Source organism: Bos indicus x Bos taurus, chromosome 7 (assembly GCF_003369695.1).
Source record: "Bos indicus x Bos taurus breed Angus x Brahman F1 hybrid chromosome 7, Bos_hybrid_MaternalHap_v2.0, whole genome shotgun sequence".
NCBI classification, from domain to species: Eukaryota; Metazoa; Chordata; class Mammalia; order Artiodactyla; family Bovidae; genus Bos; species Bos indicus x Bos taurus.
Window position 1 is genome coordinate 80,411,589 of NC_040082.1, and position 20,641 is coordinate 80,432,229.

The following is a 20,641-nucleotide window of genomic DNA, read 5'->3' on the forward strand; positions in this document are numbered from 1 at the left end:
TGTGGGATCTTAGTTCCCCAACTAAGTATTGAACCCACACCCCCATGTGTTGGAATGGTGGAGTCTTTTAACCACTGGACTGCTAGGAAAGTCCCCTGAAAGGGCTCTTTTAAAGAAAACCTTCTAAAATACTTACATGTTCATTAACCTTAAAAAGCTGTAGTGTTTTCACATGAGTTTTGGGATAAAGTTATAGTAGAGAAAACATATGAACTTTGAGATGTAGCATTATTTTTGGAGTGGGTTATTTCTAAAAATAATGTTTTGAAGTATTATCTACATATAATACAACACATAGATTTTTAGTTTGATGAATTTTTATACATGTATACACTTGTATAATCCCTTCCCAAGCACAGTAGAGAATATTCCTTTCTCTGGTAAAGTTCCCTTATGCCACTTTCCAAGCTTTCAACCACTCTTGGCAACAACTGATCTGCTTTCTATCACCACAACTTATTTTTGCTGATTCTAGAACTTCATTTGATGAGAATTGTATGATACTTACTCATTTGTGCCTGACTTACCTCAATCTCATATCTGAGAGATTCATCCATATGGTTACATGTATCAACAGTTCTTTCCTTTTTATTTACTGAGTAATATTCCACTGAATGAATATATCAGTTTGTATACCTGTTCTCCTGTTAGTAGATATTAGGATTGTTTTTAGTTTTGGCTGTTACTGATTTAGGCTGCTCTAAATACATGTGTACAAGTCTTTCTCTAAATATATGTTTTAATTTCTCTTGAGTAACTACCTAAGAGTGGTATTGTTAGGACATCAGATAGGTGTATATTTTACTTAGAATAAACTATCAAACTTCCTTAGAATCAAAGTTGTACTATTTTATATTCCCATTAGGAATTGAGAGTTCTAATTGTTCCTCATTCTTTCCTGGACTTTTCTTTCTTGGGAGGTTTTTGATTACTGATTGCATATCTTTACTATTGTTCTATTGAGGTTTTTCTTTTTTTTCCCTAATGATTCCCACAGTAATCACGGTGAGGCAAGACCAGAGTGGGCTTCCCAGGAAGCTGGAGGTCCACCTTGGACTCTCATTTTCCCGCTGGGGAAACCATAGGCTTGAGGGCCCTGTGGGTGTGATGCTGTGCCAGCCTTGGGGGAGGCCCAGTGTGGTCAGAGTATAGCCACTCCTCTTGCCCTTCTCTGTCTCTCTGGTTCAGGAGGGTGCTTTGGCCTCAGCCCTGGGTTCTGGGGATTTGTTTCAGTGGTGTCTTGTGCTAACTGACCTATGTTGCTCTCTTGATGGTGTCTCCCTATAAGGTTTTCTGCACACACAATTATAATGTCTCTGAATAACAGTGGTTTAGCCTTTTCCTCTTCACTTTTCATGCCTTTTGCATCTTTCTTAACTTATTGTACAGGCTAGTTCTTCTGTACAGTGTGTTGAATGGAAGATCTGAGAGCAAACATTCTTTTGTTTTCTCTTAGTCTTGATTAAGAGTTCAGTGTTTTACCATATAAGTATGATGTTGGCTATCTTTTTTTTTTTTTAAGGAAAAACTCTTTTTATTAGGTTGACGTTTGATTCTCTTTCTGGATTACTGAGAGGTTTTAAACATTAATGGGTTGAATTTTGTCAAATGCATTTTATTGTCTGTTGAGATACTTTCTTTTTTTTCCTGTTAATTTGTTGAATTTATTTCAAATATTAAATCTTAACATTTCTAATATGAGAAATACGAGATCAGAGAGTATACTTTAATTTTGTAGTTACTTGAGACAAACAATGATAGCATATGATCTTTCTTGATGAACATTTTTTGAAAGGAAATATTATTCTTCAGTTTTGGGCTATTGTATTTTATAAATGTCAGTTCAGGGTAGTTGATGATATTTAGGTCTACTGTTTTAATATACATACTGTTATTTTTGTCTTCTACTCAATCAAACAACAGTGAAACAACAGTGTTAACATTTCAACTATGATTGTCTTTTTCAAACAGTTATTTCAAACTAATCCTTGTTTTTTAAAGTCTTTCCCTTATTTTGCTCATTTATATGTCATTTTAATGATTTTTCAAATTTTTCTGTTGAGTTATTTCTGTTATTATGAAATGGATCTCTGTGTCTTTGGAGATTCTCCCTTGTTTCAATGTTTACTTTGTATGATAACATTATAGCCTCTAAGGCTTATTATACTTGATGTTTGCATTGTCGTTGTTCAGTCGCTCAGTCATGTGCGACTGTTTGCGACCCCGTGGACTGCAGCACACCAGGCTTCCTTATCCTTCACTGTCTCCCGGAGCTAGCTCAAACTAGTCCATTGAGTCGATGATGCCATCCACCCATCTCGTCCTCTGTCGTCCCCTTCTCCTCCTGCCTTCAGTCTTTCCCAGCATCAAGGTCTTTTCTAATGAGTCGGCTCTTCGCATCAGGTAGCCAAAAGTATTGGCACTTCAGCTTCAGCATCAGTCCTTCCAATGAATATTCAGAATTGATTTCCTTTAGGATTGATTGGTTTGATCTGTTTGCAGACCAAGGGACTCTCAAGAGTCTTCTCCAACACCACAGTTCAAAAGCATCAATTCTTCAGCACTCAGCCTTCTTTATGGTCCAACTTGCACATTCATACACGACTACTGGAAAAACTACAGCTTTGACTATATGGACCTTAGTTGGCAAAGTAACAGCTCTGCTTTTTAATATTGCTGTCTAGGTTGGTCATAGCTTTTCTTCCAAGGAGCAAGAGTCTTTTAATTTCATGGCTGCAGTCACCATCTGCAGTGATTTGGAGTCCAAGAAGGTCAAGTCTGTCACTGTATCCATTGTTTTCCCATCTATTTGCCATGAAGTAATGGGACAGGATGCCATGATCTTAGTTTTTTGAATGTTGAATTTTAAGCTGGCCTTTTCACTCTTCTCTTTCACCTTCATCAAGAGGCTCTTTAGTTCTTGTTCGCTTTCTGCCATAAGGGTGGTGTCGTCTGCAAATCTGAGGATGTTTGCGTAGTATATCTTTCTGTTATTTCACTTTCAGTTTGTCTGCGTCTTTGAATGTAAAGTTGTTTCTTAGAGACAATGTATAGTTGGATCTTGGTTTTTTTCTTTTTTAAAGTCTTTGCTTTTTATGGGGAGAATATGGTCCATTTTCATTATATGTGTGTTTTTAAGTCTATTCTCTTGGTGTTTTCCTTTTTGTCTCATATCTCGTTTATTTCTCTTGTTTTAATCAAATGTTTATCATCCTACTTTATTTCTTATATTAACTTTTTAGCTGTTTCTACTGCAGTTAATTTTTAGTGTTTGGTCTGGGTATTACAATATGCATTTTTAATTTGTCATGGGCTGCTTAAAATTAATATTGAACCACTCATTCTTAACAAATACAAGAATCTTAAAAAACAACGTAGTTCCATGTACTGTCTGCCCTGCCATTTAAAATTAATTTTTAACTACTTCATTCTTAACAAATATAAGAATCTTAATATAATTGCATTTGCTTGCTGCCCCTGCCATTTCTGTTATCATATATTTATTCTACTTTCCCGTATCTTATAAATGACACTAAGAAATTATTTGTGCTTTAACAAGTAATTTATCTTTTGAGGAAATGAATACCCATGCATTTCTCATTTCTAGGGTTCCTCATTTCTTCTTAAAGTTTCACATTTCTGTCTGGTATCATGTGATTTAATTAAGCATAATGGATTATTTAAAAAGTTTTTCTTGTGGAAGTGTGCTGGTGACTATTCTTAGCTTCCTTCATCCGAAAATGACTTTCTTTCATTTTCAGTTTTAAAGACTAATTTTATTGGGTGTCATGTTCTTGGTTGAGACTTCTTTTCCTCCTTCCATTGCTTTGAACATGTTCTCCCGTTTTCTTTTCGGTCTCCATTATTTCTGATGATAAAGTTCACCTGTGTGTTGTGGAGTTTTCCTCTGTCTGCTTTCAAGACTTTCCTTTAATTTTTGGGTTTTTGCACTCTGATGTACCTAGGTTTAATTTTCTTTGTATTGATTCTTCATGGAGTTGCTGAGTTTCCCCATTTTGTAGGTTAATGTTTTTCAGTGAATTTGGGAAATTTTCCATCATTATTTCTTCAAATATTTTTTCTGCTCCATTCTCTTTCTTTAATGTAGTAGAACTTTAATAGCTACTTAGTAGTTTTGAAGTCCTGTCTTCTAATTTCAGTGTCAGGGTCATCTTGGTGTCTGTTTCCTTTGGTAGCTTTATTTCTGACTGCATGTCACATTTACTGATTTTTCTTGTCTGGTAATTTCTAACTGTATGCTGGACATTATGAATTCAGCGTTGTTGAAAGTCTGTTTTTTTGTTTTCCCTTCTGTCTTTTTAATTATGTCAAGTTTCATTCTGGAATGCAGTTATGTAGTTGGAGATATTCTTAATCCTCTCTAGGCTTGGTTTTAGCTTTAGGTGGGTTATTCTAAATAGTCCTTACTTTACAGTATGATCCTTACTGTTAAGACTTGGTCTTTCTGGTATCTCAACTGAATTCTGGGATATTAATGAAGTTCCTCCACCATGACTAGGTAGGAACTTTAAGATATCCTGGCACTCTACAGCCTTTGGTATCTCCATTCTTTATTTAACCCCAGAGTAGTTTGTCTGCTAGCCTTGTTTCAGCCCTGTCACCTCCTACCCCGCAAACTGGACAGCTCCCTCACCTTCAGTACTGCCTGCAAATTCCACTAGCTTCAACACCCCAAACTCTGAGCTGTGATCATTGGGCACTGCCTGAAATACCCCAGACTCTGATTTGTGATCACTGGGCACTGTCTGAGTCTCCACTTCCCTGTGCTGTAGTCAGAAAACTGTCCCTAGCTGGAGATCTTGAGTGAAGGTGGAATTCACCTTCTGTGTTTCTATTTTCTCAGAAATGGCAGTTTACTCTACCTGTTATTCAATGCCTGAAAATATTTGTCCATATTCATAATTATTTACAGCAAGGGGGGAAGTTCAATATTAGTTACCCTATCGTAGAAAGTAAACAGTATATGTAAAACTCATTAAATTTTACTTATACCAAATGGATGCTTATATTTCATCTGCAATATTAAGATCATGGCAGAATGTAATAAGAAACTTTATAAATAGATTGGGTGTTAGGAATAATTGCATATTTGGTGGGTTGCTAAAATTAATCAGAAATATACTATTTATTTCAAACCTTGTTATGATCGCTCCATTCCCTATGTAGTTACAAGTAATAAATATTTGAATAAATGAAGATCAAATAAGAATGTATACTTGAAAAGCCCTTGAAAATTATTAAATGTATGAACATGTGAAAGATATTAAACTCTTTTACTAATTTGCAAACTGTATTCTCTTTTCTTGCTTTTAAATTGATATTCCTGTATTGACTTACTTGAATTCTTTGAATTTTTTGTTTTTAATTGGAATGATTCTAAGCTGGAAGGTCTAAGCTGGTGAATGTATATTGGCTTATGAAATACTCAATACATTTTTGTTATTTTTATTTATTCTTTAAAAAGTAAGCAAAATCACTGATTTCGTTTGGTTTTGTTTTTGTGATCACTTTGGTGTTGAAGTATAGGAATAAAGGGGAATGATTAAGAGTCTGCTGAGGTTTTATTTCAGTGGGCATTAACTAATAAGTCCATTGCCTGAACTTTTGTTAGGTTATTAATTTCCGAAACATGGTTTTTAGTTCTCTGTAAGTTGACTAATTTTCTTTTCTTAATATTTTAGCTCTCTGTCAATATCAGCTCACATCATTGAAAAATAATTCTGAAGACATGTTTTGCTGAAAAGACAGCTGAGAAAAATTTTACGAATGGGATGAACACGCGCCAGTTCATTGACTACCTACTGCAATTTGAATGTTAACATCACCCACCTGGTACAGTTACCTAGTGATGTACCAGTTCTCACAATACCCTATTTCAGTGTGCTTGTCTTGATTAAAGAATTCAAAGTGGAGTACCGCAAACTTGATATGGAAAATAAAAAGAAAGACAAGGACAAATCAGATGATAGAATGGCACGACCTAGTGGTCGGCTGGGACATAACACTCGAGGAACTGGTTCTTCATCCTCTGGAGTTTTAATGGTTGGACCTAACTTTAGAGTTGGAAAAAAAATTGGATGTGGGAATTTTGGAGAACTACGATTAGGTAAGACTATTTTGTTTATTCCATAATAATGGGAGCATTTTTTTTAAATGAAGGGTACTTTTTAATGAAATGATTTAGTTAGTCACTTGTTGTTTCATTGTTGTGGTAATTTTAAACAACACAGATACTAAGAATTTCTGTGTACTTGTATTTTCATTTTTGGGTCATTACTTAGTATAACAGTGTCTGTTTTCTTGAGATTAGCCATCCAGATTAAGAGAAAAAAGAAAGTAAATGAAAAAGCCCTAGCAGGCTGAAAGAGATACCAGGGGAGTCTTTGCAGTATACTCTTTAGGAATGATATTTAGGCTACCTTTTCTGATTAGAAAACATGTAGTAACTGGTTACTTTAGTAACTGCTTACTACCTTTTCTGATTAGAAAACATTTAGTAACTGTATGGCTTAAAGTTAAGGTAATATCCTCAAACTACGTCAGAAATCAGTGCAGTTTGCAGTGTTATAATTTATTCCCCTCTTCCCCCATGTATGTCCAGAGTGGTTTAGAAATCTATATTCTTACCAAGGGACACAAAATACTGATTCACTTTATTCTTATAATCAGGTAAGTTTGGGAAACATTGATCTACTTTAACCTCCTAACTCTATGTTTAAGACATTTGAAACTCAGGGAAGGTTTCTTGACAAATGTAACCCATCAATTTAATGATGGCCTTTTAAACTCTCCTAGTGCAATGAAGATGTGGCTATCTTCATTGAAGAGAAACAAGAAGGAGGACAGCACGGTTTTATGGGAGTCAGTATTGAGGTTCTTTGAGGGCTAGCTGGTTAATGCACCAGCATGAGTGTAAACTTCTTTAAATAAAAAGAAAAAACTTAGCTTCGCAATTTTCATTAGATTTAACCTTGGTGTTATAAAAATATATGTAATTGTATGTTCATCTACTCAGCTACTTCTCTTTATCATCTTGTAAAACACTTTGAAAGAAAGTGAAGTTTTAGTCTCAAAGAGTATCAGACTCTTTGAGACCCCCATGGACTGTAGCCCACCAGGCTCCTCTGACCATGGAGTTCTCCAGGCAAGAATACTAGAGTGGGTTGCCATTCACTTCTCCATGGAATCTTTCTAATCCAGGGATCGAATCCAGGTCTCTTGCATTGCAGGCAGATTCTTTACCATCTGGGCCAAAAACATTCTAATTTTTAGTTACTCCTTCATTTCATTATTGTTTTATGTAGTTAGTGTACATTAAATCTTTGAATGAAGCAATCCAATAAAAGGTAATGACATATTTTAAAATACATATGATGTGTCTGATAGACTCTTCTGCATTTTAGTAGGGACTCAAATATTTGAAAGGGTGAATGTTTTATATTTTATTTTTTAAAAGATATTGTAATGATACTTTGAAATTCTTAAACTGTTTTTGATTTTGGCATTAAAAAGCAGATTATTTACTTGTCTGACCTTGAATTACACCCATCCATCCATTAAAAATTTATCACATGTCTACAGTATTATGTATGAAGCATGATTAGACACTGATGATACACTGGAAAAATATAAAAATTGTCTCTGCCATTATGGAACGCATAAGTCATTTAACCACATGGGGCTTCAAATTTGTCAACTTTAAAATGGAATTATTTCTGCTTCCTGAATTATTGTGAAGATTAAATTTAGATAGCAATATAAAAGAACCAACATTATCCTTGCCTGTTTCAGGAAAGCAGTGATTGTTCTACTCCTTTAAAGGATATCAAGATATTTGTTCTTAATTAAGATTATAGCATGTTGTATGTATATTTAAATTTAATATAAATTAGTTTTCTAGCTGTATATTATGACATATATATTTGTACTTTGTCACTCTCTTTGTATATGACTATAGTACTAAAGTATTTTGGCATTTATTATTCAGAATTGATTTCATATAATTTATTTCAAAATAACTATATATATATATATATACACACACACACATCTGTGTGTGTATGCATGTATATGTGTGTGTGTGGGTATATGTGTGTATATACACAAAAGAATCTAGTGGAACATTTTAGCCAGGGCATATGAGAAAACTGTATTACTCCTATAAACTGAAACTAACATGCTGTATACTGAAAAAAACAGCAAAATACCCCCATTCTTTTGCAGTCTGTGAATAAACAGGAATAGGGTAAGATGACTTACTAGTCTGTCCATCCATCCATCCTTTATCATCTTTCTATTTATCTATCTATATCTAATCTACCTGTGTGTTTTTATTGTATATTTTTGTAGATTTTATTTAAATGTTTTATCTATACATGTTACTGTTTCAGTACTTACTATATATGTAACATGTCCATTTGCATAATTATTTTAGTCATTTTTTTTCTTAGTAGACTACTAAATAAAGGGAGGTTTTATTCCCTTTTAAAAAGGTTCCAGGTGATCTCTCTGTACAGAAAGTGTCAGTTTTTTCTATGATAAATGTGAATAAACATGTTTATTTAATCTGGATAAACATGCTAATGTTAAAAGCTGGTTTGAATTCTTAAACTGCCTTCTTTAAAACCATGTTAATAGACATTGATTTCTGGCACTAAATTTTTTGTGATTAGTATTGAGTAAGAAAGAATACAGAGTATATATGTTATAGGTAAGTGATTGTCAAAAAAGATGGTATTAGGATCTTGGGCTGGACAGTGTTTTGTTTTTGTCTGCTTGTTTGTTAGAAGACTGTCCCATGCATTGTGTGGTATTTAGAACTTCAGACCTCTTGGACACTGAACAGGAGTTGCATCTCCACATGCAGCCCCAGGTTCTTTCCCTCCAGCCCCTACTCCCATTTCTAAAAGCCCCAAGGAGAGACACTATTACCCTCTGTTGAAAGTACTTTTATAGAGGATTGCTAAAGAAAGAAGGAAATGGCAACACATTCCAGTATTTTTGCCTGGAGAATTCCATGGACAGAAGAGCCTGGCAGACTGTAGTTCATGGGGTTGCAAAGAGTTGGACATGACTGAGTGGCTAACAGACACACACACACTAAAGAAAGAAAGCCGAACATAAAAAATTTGCCGTGAGATTAAAAAGAAAATAGTTAATCTTTTAAAAAAATCTAAAATTAAGTTTAAGTAAATGTGTTTACTATCATTTTAATCTGTATTTTTAATTGTAAAATGATGAATTGATATTTTTGGTTTTATTTTATCCTTGTATTGGTGGTAAGGCTTGTATCCAGCATGTTGGATATATTCCTAGCTTAGACAATTAACCAAAACCCCCAGAAATGTTTTTAACAGGTACAGAATGAGACAGAACAAAGCTAGCTAAAATGTGGGGTTATATTGTATACATTTTTTATTTTCCTATGTATTATGAGGCTATAACATCTGAAGAAAAACCTTTCTGGTCAACCATATAGACCTCTGACTGCGGATGTATTCTAGAAGTGTGGAATACAAACCAGCTAATATAACATTGCTTTAATAATAAAAAGAAACCAAAAAACCTCAAATCCTTTCACTCTATGGAAAGACTGCTCCTCTACAGGATAGCCAGTTCTTCAAGATAAAAAAAAAAATTGAGAGCATGCCTTTGATCTGCAAACTAACCAATTTAGAGCCATACCTCCCTCCTCTCTCTGGCCCATGCATTCCAGGAGGCAGTCTTCCTGAAGGCATCCCGTGGCAAAGCACAAGACAGAGAAACTGCCCTGAAGGTTAAGAGTTATTCAAACTAGTCACTCCTAAGCTGTTTACCCTCCCCTATCTTGCTTTTCCTGCAGAAATACCAAAGATCTTGGCCAAAGCTCTTCCCTTGCTCCTGTCTTCTACCGCTTGACCAAAACATGGTGTTTCTTCTGTGTCTCCTCTTGTAGCTATGCCTGACTGACCATCACGTGAAAGAACAGAACAAGGGTGTTATATATTGTTTTATGAATTAACATATCTGAAGTAAGATATTATAAATTTTGATATAATTAAGTAGACATGGAAGTTTTTATAACTTTTTATTTTTGTTTAAGAATTGTTTTGTTGAAAATTCTTCAGGTCTTAACCATATGTATCAAGTAAATATACAGATTTGGGTAGATTCATCTTTTTTATGTTTATTGATTTTTCTATATTTATTAGCTGAAGCTTAAAATTTTTCTGAAAAATGTAACAAGGAGTAGGCTATGATGCTATAAGAAAGAGACCCTAGCATACAGCAGTGTTAGGCAAAGTAGTTTCTTTCTTTTTCACATGACACAGGCCGGAAGAGCAGCACCAAGGGCTGTCAGGGTATCTCTGCACCCTCAGTATGTGGCTTCAGTCTCAGTGTGTGAGTTGTTTACTCCCGTTGTTGCTGTCTCCCAGACACCCAGCCAGCAAGAAGAAAAGCCAGAAGATAATACGTTCATTCTCGCAAGTGGGCAGTGACATACTTTGTGTTGACTCATATCTAGAACTTAAAATCACACGTCTGCACCAAGTTGAAAGAGAGGCTAGAAATGTAGTCTAGCTGGGCAACTATTTTAGGCTGTTCTTTTACTAAGGTAGGTGAACAGGGATATTTCAGTTGATTAGTTGTCCCTGATATAACCATATATGGAGTTTCTGTAGAACATAGTTTTATAATAATGACTATTCAAATATCCCAATATTGGTAAACCCATCTTTTCAAGTTCAGTATGGCTCAAAGTACTATTGGAAACATCTTTTGAAATTGGATTAAAACTTCAGTGAACTGGAACCAGTTTACTTGGAGCCTTTTCTTATTTGGATTTCCTTCATACACACACTTCTCTCTCTTGCTTGTACTGTACCCACAAACATATACTTTGTGCATTGAACATACATTGTTAGTTTGTTCATATATATACCAAATGTGGATTGAAAAGCCGATTATTTAAGGGCATGCCTATACAAAGTGGATCATTGAAAAAGCAAAAGAGTTGCAAAAAAAGTCTACTTCTGCTTTATTGACTACGCCAAAGCCTTTGACTGTGTGGATCACAGCAAACTGGAAAATTCTGAAAGAGATGGGAATAGTAGACCACTGGACTTGCCTCCTGAGAAATCTGTGTGCAGGTCAAGAAGCAACAGTTAGAATTGGACATGGAACAAGAGACTGGTTCCAAATAGGAAAGGAGTACTGATATATCAAGGCTGTATATTGTCACCCTGCTTGTTCATCTGTGCAGAGTACATCCTGAGAAATGCTGGACTGGATGAAGCACAAGCTGGAATCAGGATTGCTGGGAGTAGTATCAGTAACCTCAGATATGTGGATGACACCACCCTTATGGCAGAAAGCAAAGAAGAACTAAAGAGCTTCTTAGTGAAAGTGAAAGAGGAGAGTGAAAAAGTTGGCTTAAAACTCAACATGCAGAAAACTAAGATCATGGCATCTGGTCCCATCACTTCATGGCAAATAGATGGGGAAACAAGGGAAACAGTGACAGACTTCATTTTTTGGGGCTCCAAAATCACTGTAGATGGTGATTGCAGCAATGAAATTAAAAGATGCTTGCTCCTTGGAAGAAAAGTTATGACCAACCTAGACAGGATATTCAAAAGCAGAGACATTACTTTGCCAACAGAGGTCCATCTAGTCAAACCTATGGTTTTTTCAGAAATGCATGGATGTGAGAGTTGGACTATAAAGAAAGCTGAGTGCCGAAGAACTGATGCTTTTGAACTGTGGTGTTGGAGAAGACACTTGAGAGTCCCTTGGACTGCAGGGAGGTCCAACCAGTGCATTCTAAAGGAAATCAGTCCATAATGCATTGGAAGGACTGATGCTGAAGCTGAAACTCCAATACTTTGGCCATCTGATGCGAAGAACTGACTCATTTGAAAAGACTCCGATGCTGGGAAAGATTGAAGGCGGGAGGAGGAGGGGACAACAGAGGATGAGATGGTTGGATGGCATCACTGACTCAATGGACATGAATTTGAGTAAACTCCAGGAGTTGGTGAGGGACAGGGAAGCCTGGTGTACTGCAGTCCATGGGGTAGCAAAGGGTTGGACCCAACTGAGTGAACTGAACTGAACTATGCAAAGTGACAAAAATGCATTAGTAATATTCAATCATGGCTCATTTTTATAACCTTCAAAGTTTAGTGAAATCACTAATATTCAAAAAAAGAAAATGCTTTTAGGATTTAGTTCTTTCTTCTGTGACTTAAAAGTAAACATTTGACCATGTAAATGAAAACAAGAACAATATTTTTAGAAGTATTTTATTTTCATTGTATGGAATCTGTGTTTAAACTAACTTTTTGTCCTATAAATATTTTTTACCTATGTGGTTATGAATAAATATCATATACAGTACAAAATTCTGAGAAGATGATAATGTCTTGATGAAATATAAATTCCATTTTTAAGTTAAAAATTTTTCTTTTGTTAGACACTCAGGATTTAAATGTTCCTCAAGATTTAAATTTTTAATTGTATCATTAAAGTATTCACTAAGCCAATTTTATACATCATGTATTCTTAAAATATATATGGTCACATCTAAATGCTGAACTAATTGGCTAAAAAATGGTATGTTTTCTAAAATGATTTTTAATTTATGGTCTCAGTGAGTACTTTGACTACAGCTTGGCTTACACCACTTAGGTACTCCTATTAATCTCTGTCTTTGTGATCAGTGTAATAGGTTTATGAGACTTATGCTATTTAGCATTAGAATGAACATTTTTCCCCCCACTCATTTTTATAAAACAAGAACAAAACTCAGAAGAGCTTTATAATATTTATATGAACAAACACTGCTGTACAGTTGGCAGTGGTTGTAACTATTTTTGCCATGACATTCTTTGTCAAAAGTAGTCTTACTGTTTGGTCATGCAGCTCATTGACCGTAAGGCAGTTTTGCCCTCAAGGGTAAGATAACTGGTTGACAGTTTGGTTTCAGTGCTCTAGAAGATAAAAAAAAAACCTGGTTGACAGTTTTGATCTTGAATGGTTGACAGTTTGGTTTCATTTCTCCACGGATGCAGTGCTTTCATTTTTTTTTCATTTTATATTGGATTCTAGTTTATTTACAATGCTGTGTTAGTTTCAGGTGTACAGCAAAGTGATTTAGTTATTTTTACAGTCCCATCACTTCATGGTAAATAGAAGGGAAAAAGTGGAAGCAGTGACACATTTTCTTTTCTTGAGCTCCAAAATCACTGTGGACAGTGCTGTAGCCATTAAATTAAAAGATGCTTGCTCCTTGGAAGGAAAGCTGTGAGAAACCTAGACCGTGTATTTAAAAGCAGAGATATCACTTTGCCAACAAAAGTCCATATGATCAAAGCATGGAAATGAGAGTTGGACCATAAAGAAGGCTGAGTGCTGAAGAATTGATGCTTTTGAACTGTGGTGCTGGAGAAGACTCTTGAGAGTCCCTTGGACAGCAAGGAGATCATACTAGTCAATCCTAAAGGAAATCAACCCTGAATATTCCTTGGAAGGACTGATGTTGAAACCAAAACTCCAATACTTTGGCCACCTGATGTGAAGAGCTGACTCATTGGAAAAGGCCCTGATGCTGGGAAAGATTGAGGGCAAGAGGAGAAGAGGGCGGCTGAGGATCAGATGGTTAGATAGCGTCACTGACTCAATGGACATGAATTTCAGCAAACTCTGGGAGATAGTGAAGGACATGGAAACCTGATGTGCTGCAGTCCATGGGGTTGCAAAAGTTGGACACGACTTAGTCACTGAACAACAACAACTTTGGCTAATTTAGATACAATTGCTTGTTCTCTAATGACATCTTTACCAGGTTTATCATGCAATTAGAAATTGGATGCTAAAGAACAATCAAGCTCTTCGTGTCCCTCGCAAAAGAAATGGTTACACGATTCCTGATGAGTGTAAGTTTCTTAAAAATGGTCAAAATTTTTGCTGTTTGATAGTGGAGAACATGATGGAGACAGAGTTTTTGTATTTGGTACAGCATCTAGCTTAGTGAATTTGGTGAAATATAAGGAGTGGTCATGTGTTGGAACATTTAAATGCAGTGCAGTGATTTATTACCAGTTGTATAGGTTGCACCTGGAGGAGGACATGGCAACCCACTCCAGTGCTCTTGCCTGGAAAATCCCATGGATGGAGGAGCCTGGGAGGCTACAGTCCATGGGGTTGCAAAGAGTCGGAGACAACTGAGGGACTTCACTTTCTTTATATAGGTTACATGTATTGATAATCAATAGGAGTGTCCCTCGATTATTCATTTTATTTCCAGGGAAATCTGGAGAGACTTAGTGCAAAATTTTTCTTATATCATAGAGAATTTAGGTCCAGTATGAGATCCTGAATCCTTAATGTTTGACTTTGACAAAGGAAGTATCACCTTTTCTCAGATATACCATTATTATCATGAATCTTCACAAATTTTAAATGTTTTTTATATTTTCATTTTTCACAATAAAGTCTTTAAAAGATTTTTTTTACTAGTTTTTCATGTGTCTTTGTGTCCTATTTAATGTTTATTTAAAATTTTATTTTCCTTGTTTTTTATGGCAAAATTGCCTTATGGGCCGTTAGCTGGGCTATGAAATTGCTTGTGGCAAAGAGTCTTATGGTGAAAATACTGCTCACTGTGGCAACATATCCAAGACTGAAATTTTGTCTAGAAGTTTTCCTGCCATTCATTGAATAAAATGAAGTTAGGAGTATTATGTTGGAAAAAATTGCATGTGTGAAAGTTGATGATTACCTATTTTATTCAGTACTCAGTGTAACCAGGGCCATTTACTATCATAGTTAAACACAACAACTGTCATTGTTCTGTCTTTCTTCAGAAATCAAATATTGTTATATTTTTTATCTTTTTAGCTATACTTGTAAAGAAGCACATGAATTTATGTATCACATTATCTTTACATACTTAATTCTCCATAGTGTTTTACTTGAACTACAGATACTGACCCTGTGGAATTTTCTAGATTATTTTCAACTTGCTGGTGCAAATGATTAGTGTAATTTACTTGGATTCTTTACATATTAATTATGTTAAATCTTTATTCTGATTTGTCTTCTATCTGTGTGTAGGTTTAAACTTAAAAAAGTTTAAAGTGTTTTAAGCTATCAAATCGGTATAAAATCTTCTGATCTCAATCTTTTTCCATTTTTTTTTTTTTAATGCTTAAAAGGCTTCTATATACTGGCCTGATAAATATTTTTTCTTGTTTTATGGCTTATATCTAACTCTTAAAATAACTGGAATTTAATTTGGTTTTAAGGTAAGTTGCTAATAACACTTCTTCCCCTCAAAGTAAATAACTAGTTTGTCAAAGCCAGTTATTGAATAGTATTTCTATTATTTTAAATGTATTCTGGATTTTTCTGTATATTTACTAGATTATGTAAGAGCCCTATTAAGATCACATCCGATAATAACAAAGGATTTAAAATGAGGTGGTGATTGAAAAAGGAATTGTGTAGTCTTGTTTCAATATACCGTTCTGGTTTTGAAACGTAGTGTGTTTGCCTATTGATTACTTCCTAAGTGGTACACAGTGTTCTAACAAAATAAAGAGTTTTTCTATTTTTTTTTTTATAGGCTAAAGTATTTCTTAGTCTTACTTTTTTCTCTGAGTCCAGGTGAAATACTAAATGTTAATGAGTTGATCATAAATTTAAATATATCCCTGTTATTGAGGTTTCTGCTAAGTAGTTGGAAGCAAAAATCTATAATTTATTTAAATGTATTCTGTGCTTCTCCTATCCCTCCAGAGCAGTTTTACATAATATATCTTTAAAAATTCACTTTTGGTAGAACCTGACATTTTTCTTTCTTTTTCAAGGGAAAAATTTGTATACAAATGAATATGTGGCCATTAAATTGGTAAGTTCATGTTTCTTATTTTTCTTCAATCATTTTCTTGTTATTTCTTTAATGATTAAGTTGCATTTTCACTAGTTTTTTCCATATCATTTGTAACTTGAGCGTTTATTTGGAAAGTATGAGGCATAACTGATCTTTTGTTATTAAGCTTCTAGCATTATCGTGCCCTCAAGTGTATGGTAATGTATAAGATATCTGTGTCTTTCTGTGTTATAACAACTTAATTCTTTTACTGTGGCAGCATTATAGAACTGAATTCTTAAAATTTGGTACTGCTTCAAATTTGAGGAAGCTGATGTACTGGCCTTTTTAATATGCTGGAAGTTAGAATGCAAGGTTTTTCTTTCTGATTCAAGCATTTGGACAAAAGTGTCTTTAGTGTTTAGGATTACATTACTTGGAAATGTATTTCCAGGTAGCTTCCAAAATCTTTTCTGTTTGTGTTTTATGTTTGGTAAAACCGGGTCTTGCTTGACCTTCAGGGATTCAGAAATTCTTGATATGGGTGGAGGTTAGCCAGGAAAGCAAACTCCCAAGGGACTGATTTGAAGTCCTAAAGAAGCTTGGTATGACATCTGTAAGGCAGCTTTTTTTTTTTTTTGTATAGTTGGGATCTGGGAATTTTTATGACATATAACTTTGTTCTGGTGCAGCTTTACTATTTGGTTTGCCAGCCAGGTTTCCCTGAGGTTGAGCATGGCTTATTTGGTTTTCCCAGCCTGCCTGCCAGTCTTGATCTTCTTTGTGCCAATATAACCTCTGTTATTAGGGTAATGTGACTACAGAAGAGCCTATTCAAGCAAGAGGCAAGTTGGAGAAATTGAAAAACAAAACTTTGGGGATAAGATAGAAAACTGGGCTTTAAGTTAAAAAGCACAGTTTAAGTATCTTTGTGAGTATAAACCAAGTTTCACTGGAACAAATGCTGTCTATTTTTACTGGAAAATAAAAATGTGCAGTAGGGGTTGTGGTGCTACTGAGATGGGCTCACTGACATGTGAGTTGGGACTGGCATTTACCTGGCATGAGTTCACCTAGGTTTAGTTCTGGTCCTTGATTTTTATGACAGAAAATCTGGTTAGGTTGTCTCATTAAAATTGTCGCTGTTAATCAGAACTAGATTCACAGTATCCATCAATTCACTTAGTCAAGTTCTCAGGTGTAAGTCAGAAGAGTTAATTTCTAACTTACAGTGAAGGTATTTTATTATTATGGGTCCAGAATGCCCACAACAGTATAAATCATGTTTTCTTTCTGTAGGCTGATCTACATAGAATATTAAGTTAAAATTACAAAAAGAAATATGCAAGGTTTCCTCATGAGTGTGTAGTCAGGACAAGGGGAGTTAGTTTGTGTGAATCACAATAGGGAGGCCAGGATGCAAGGAACGGGCATTGCTGACTTTTCTTTTCCCATGGTCTAGGCCAGTGGTCTGAGATACAGACATTGAATGGTGTTGGGAGTGGACATGGCACACTAGGATGGCAGTTCCTATATTCTTTGTTATTGATGGCTTGTAATGAGTAGTTCCACTCACGGGAGCATGTGAATAATACTTAACTGAGGTTAGGGCAAATAAATCTTTATGTCAAAATATGAGCCACGCTAGGCTCACCTTTACTTGTCAGTTTCAGTCATTCACTGGTGACCCTTAGCTCCAGTTATTTTCAGATTTGAAACTTGTTTACCCTGTTGACGTCTTTGCTACCTTACTAAACATGTCCTGTGTCATTTGTTAGCCTTCCTGTGTATACACATACAAGTCACTTGTTTTAGTTTACTTTCATGCTGTATCACTGTTCCCGTATTTTTTTTTAAATGTTAAGTTTGGTTTTCTTTTTATTCTGGAACCTAAATTTATTTATTAATTTACTTTTGGCTAAACTGAGTCTTTGTTGCTATGCGAAGGCATTCTCTAATTGCTGTGAGCAGGGGCTGCTCTTTGTTGTGGTGCGTGGGCTTCTCGTCATGGTAGCTTCTCTTGTTGCAGAGCATGAGCTCTAGACAAGCAGGCTTAAGTAGCTGTGGGGTGTGGGCTCAGGAGTTGTGGTTCCCAGGCTCCAGAGCACAGCCTTTTTGTTGCGGTGCGTGGGCTTAGTTGCTCCACACTATGTGGGATCTTCCCAGACAAGGGATCGAACCCACGTCCCCTGCATTGGCAGGTGGATTCTTTACCACTGAGCCAATGGGGAAGTCCCCTTATTTTTTTTTTTTCTTCTTTTGTTTTTTGACATTATTTTTCTGCCTTGATTTGTCCCTTATTAAAGCACAGTGATCAGAACTACATATAATAATGTTGTTATTCAATATTCTTTGGAAGAACTGGAAGTATTTTTATATCTATATGTGGCATTTTGAGGTTGAAGTATGGTATAGAGTTATACTTGCCTCAGATTCATCCAAAGGTGTATTGGCAAGATAAAAAATTTTTCATATAAACTGTTAAGCCATGGTTGGTATTTAGTTTCCTAAATATTTTCATGTGTGTGTATTTATGTATTTATATGTGTATTATATGTATATACATATATATAAAATGTCCTTTTATATTTTTTCTATCTTATATGTTTGTCTGTTTGTATCTATTGTCTCTGTTTATACAAAACCTCATGATTTTGTTCAGAACCTGCCTTAAAAGTAACCACTTGAAAAATGTTGTATCTGTATACCTTCAGTACTCTCTTATTTTTGTACCTTGGTACAAAGTCGTTATTTGATGACAGTGGTGTTCATTCAGAGAGCAAACTTTAGTGACTAATTTCAGTTTTGTTATATATCCCATATAAAGGTTTACACAGTTATTTAATGTTACCCTGGTTCCTATTGATAGTTTGCTTCAGGTTAATTTGTTAACTTGATCTCAGCCACCACTCTCATATCTTGTTTGTTCAGTTCAGTTCAGTCGCTCAATCCTGACTCTTTGCGACTCCATGGACTGTTGCATGCCAGGCTTCCCTGTCCATCACCAACTCCCGAAGCTTGCTCAAACTCGTGTCCACTGAGTTGGTGATGCCATCCAACCATTCATCCTCTATCACCCCCTTCTCCTCCTGCCTCCTGCCATACAACAAATGACAGGTTATTATGCACCTTGTTTATAGTTACATAATAACCTGTCATTCATGAATAATGAAAAATTCATCCTATGGTGAGGTGACTTTTCTTGTATGGTGGCACAATAAAATTTTAGTGCTAGTAAAGTATTGGAATCAAGCTGAAGTGACTCTGCTAAATTAGAGAGTAGATAGATCTGGGTTTCTGTTTTTACCTAGGGAATATAGTGATTGAGTGAATTATGTATTTTACTTGTGATTGTCTACTTGGGTATCTTTTTATTATATCTTATGGTTATATACTTTAATATAGTTAACTAAGGAATTCCACTGTATGGAAGGGGCTGTTTTAAGTCATATATATGTGTATAGAAATAAAATGAGAAAATATTTTATGTGTCTTTTGTAAACAAGGGAACTGAAAAGTACAAAAAGATTAAGTAAGTCTAGCAAGTAGTGAATTTCTGATTCACACCCAGCCTCTGCCTTTACCCTGCCATCCTGCCTCTCAAGAACTAAGTTGATTGTTTTCTCTTATAATAATCTTTATGATTATAACTGTTCCACTGGGATTTTACAGCTTCCTTATTTGAAGTCTTTGTCGTTGGCTCTTTCATTATGATATGTCAAGTATAAATTTCTTTTTAGTTACTCTGGGATTCACATTCCTCTTGACTCTCTGGTTTGTTGTCTTTCATCAGTTCTCGCATTTATTTCTTCAGTTGTTGCCTCTGCTCACTTTTCTTTCTCTTTTCCTTATCAAATGCATATTAGTCCTCATTGTATTGTCCAGCTCTTTAATCTTTTTTCTGTGTTTTCTGTTTTTCTTCCTGCATAATGCATTTGTATAATTTATGTAGATGCATTCCACAAAATTTTCTCATTCTTTAGGTATTTTTCTGTCTCCCAGTTTCCAAATTCTTTTTGCTGTTGTGTTAGTGTGTTGACGGATTGGTTTTAAATTTTGGTTATTTTTGTTTTTTTGTACTTCTTGAAGTTTTGTTGGTTTTGTTTAAATTTTGTTAGCTTGTTATATACTTTCCTGTTGGATCTTGTTCAGTTTTCCTGTGTTATTGCTCTGTTATAGTTTTGTTTCCTACACATTTATATCTTAAATCTACTTTGCTTCTGTTTATGTTCTATGAGTGTGTGTGTGTGTTTGTCTGTGTAGGTATAAATCTCAAAAACATGTTGAATGAAAAGTCAGATACATACATATAAGACATATATCATACAATCTCATTTGCATGAAATCCAGCAACAGACAAAACAAATCAAAAGATGATAGAAGTCTGAGAGAAGGGTGATAGAAAAGCGCTAAAGGCTTTTTGAGCTAGTGGTTGCAGTTTACAAAACTCAGTTCAGTTCAGTTCAGTTGCTCAGTCATGTCTGACTCTTTGTGACCCCATGAATCGCAGCACGCCAGGCCTCCCTGTCCATCACCAACTCCCTGAGTTCACTCAGACTCACGTCCATTGAGTCAGTGATGCCATCCAGCCATCTCATCCTCTGTTGTCCCCTTCTCCTCCTGCCCTCAATTCCTCCCAGCATCAGAGTCTTTTCCAATGAGTCAAGTCTTCGCATGAGGTGGCCAAAGTACTGGAGTTTCAGCTTAGCATCATTCCTTCCAAAGAAATCCCAGGGCTGATTTCCTTCGGAATGGACCGGTTGGATC

The 20,641-nt window shown here is 35.4% G+C and overlaps 1 protein-coding gene across 10 annotated transcripts in view; it reads left to right on the forward strand.

Annotated features, from left to right (window-relative positions):
* CSNK1G3 (casein kinase 1 gamma 3) overlaps window positions 1–20,641 on the forward strand; it is a 116,187-nt gene that overhangs the window by 23,355 nt on the left and 72,191 nt on the right. For all 10 annotated transcript variants that reach the window (XM_027546990.1, XM_027546991.1, XM_027546989.1 and 7 more), the window contains exons 2-3: window positions 5,703–6,127; window positions 15,873–15,913. In XM_027546990.1, coding sequence (XP_027402791.1) covers window positions 5,950–6,127; window positions 15,873–15,913 — 219 coding nt within the window. In that variant the 5' untranslated portion in view covers window positions 5,703–5,949. The remainder of the gene's footprint in view (window positions 1–5,702; window positions 6,128–15,872; window positions 15,914–20,641) is intronic.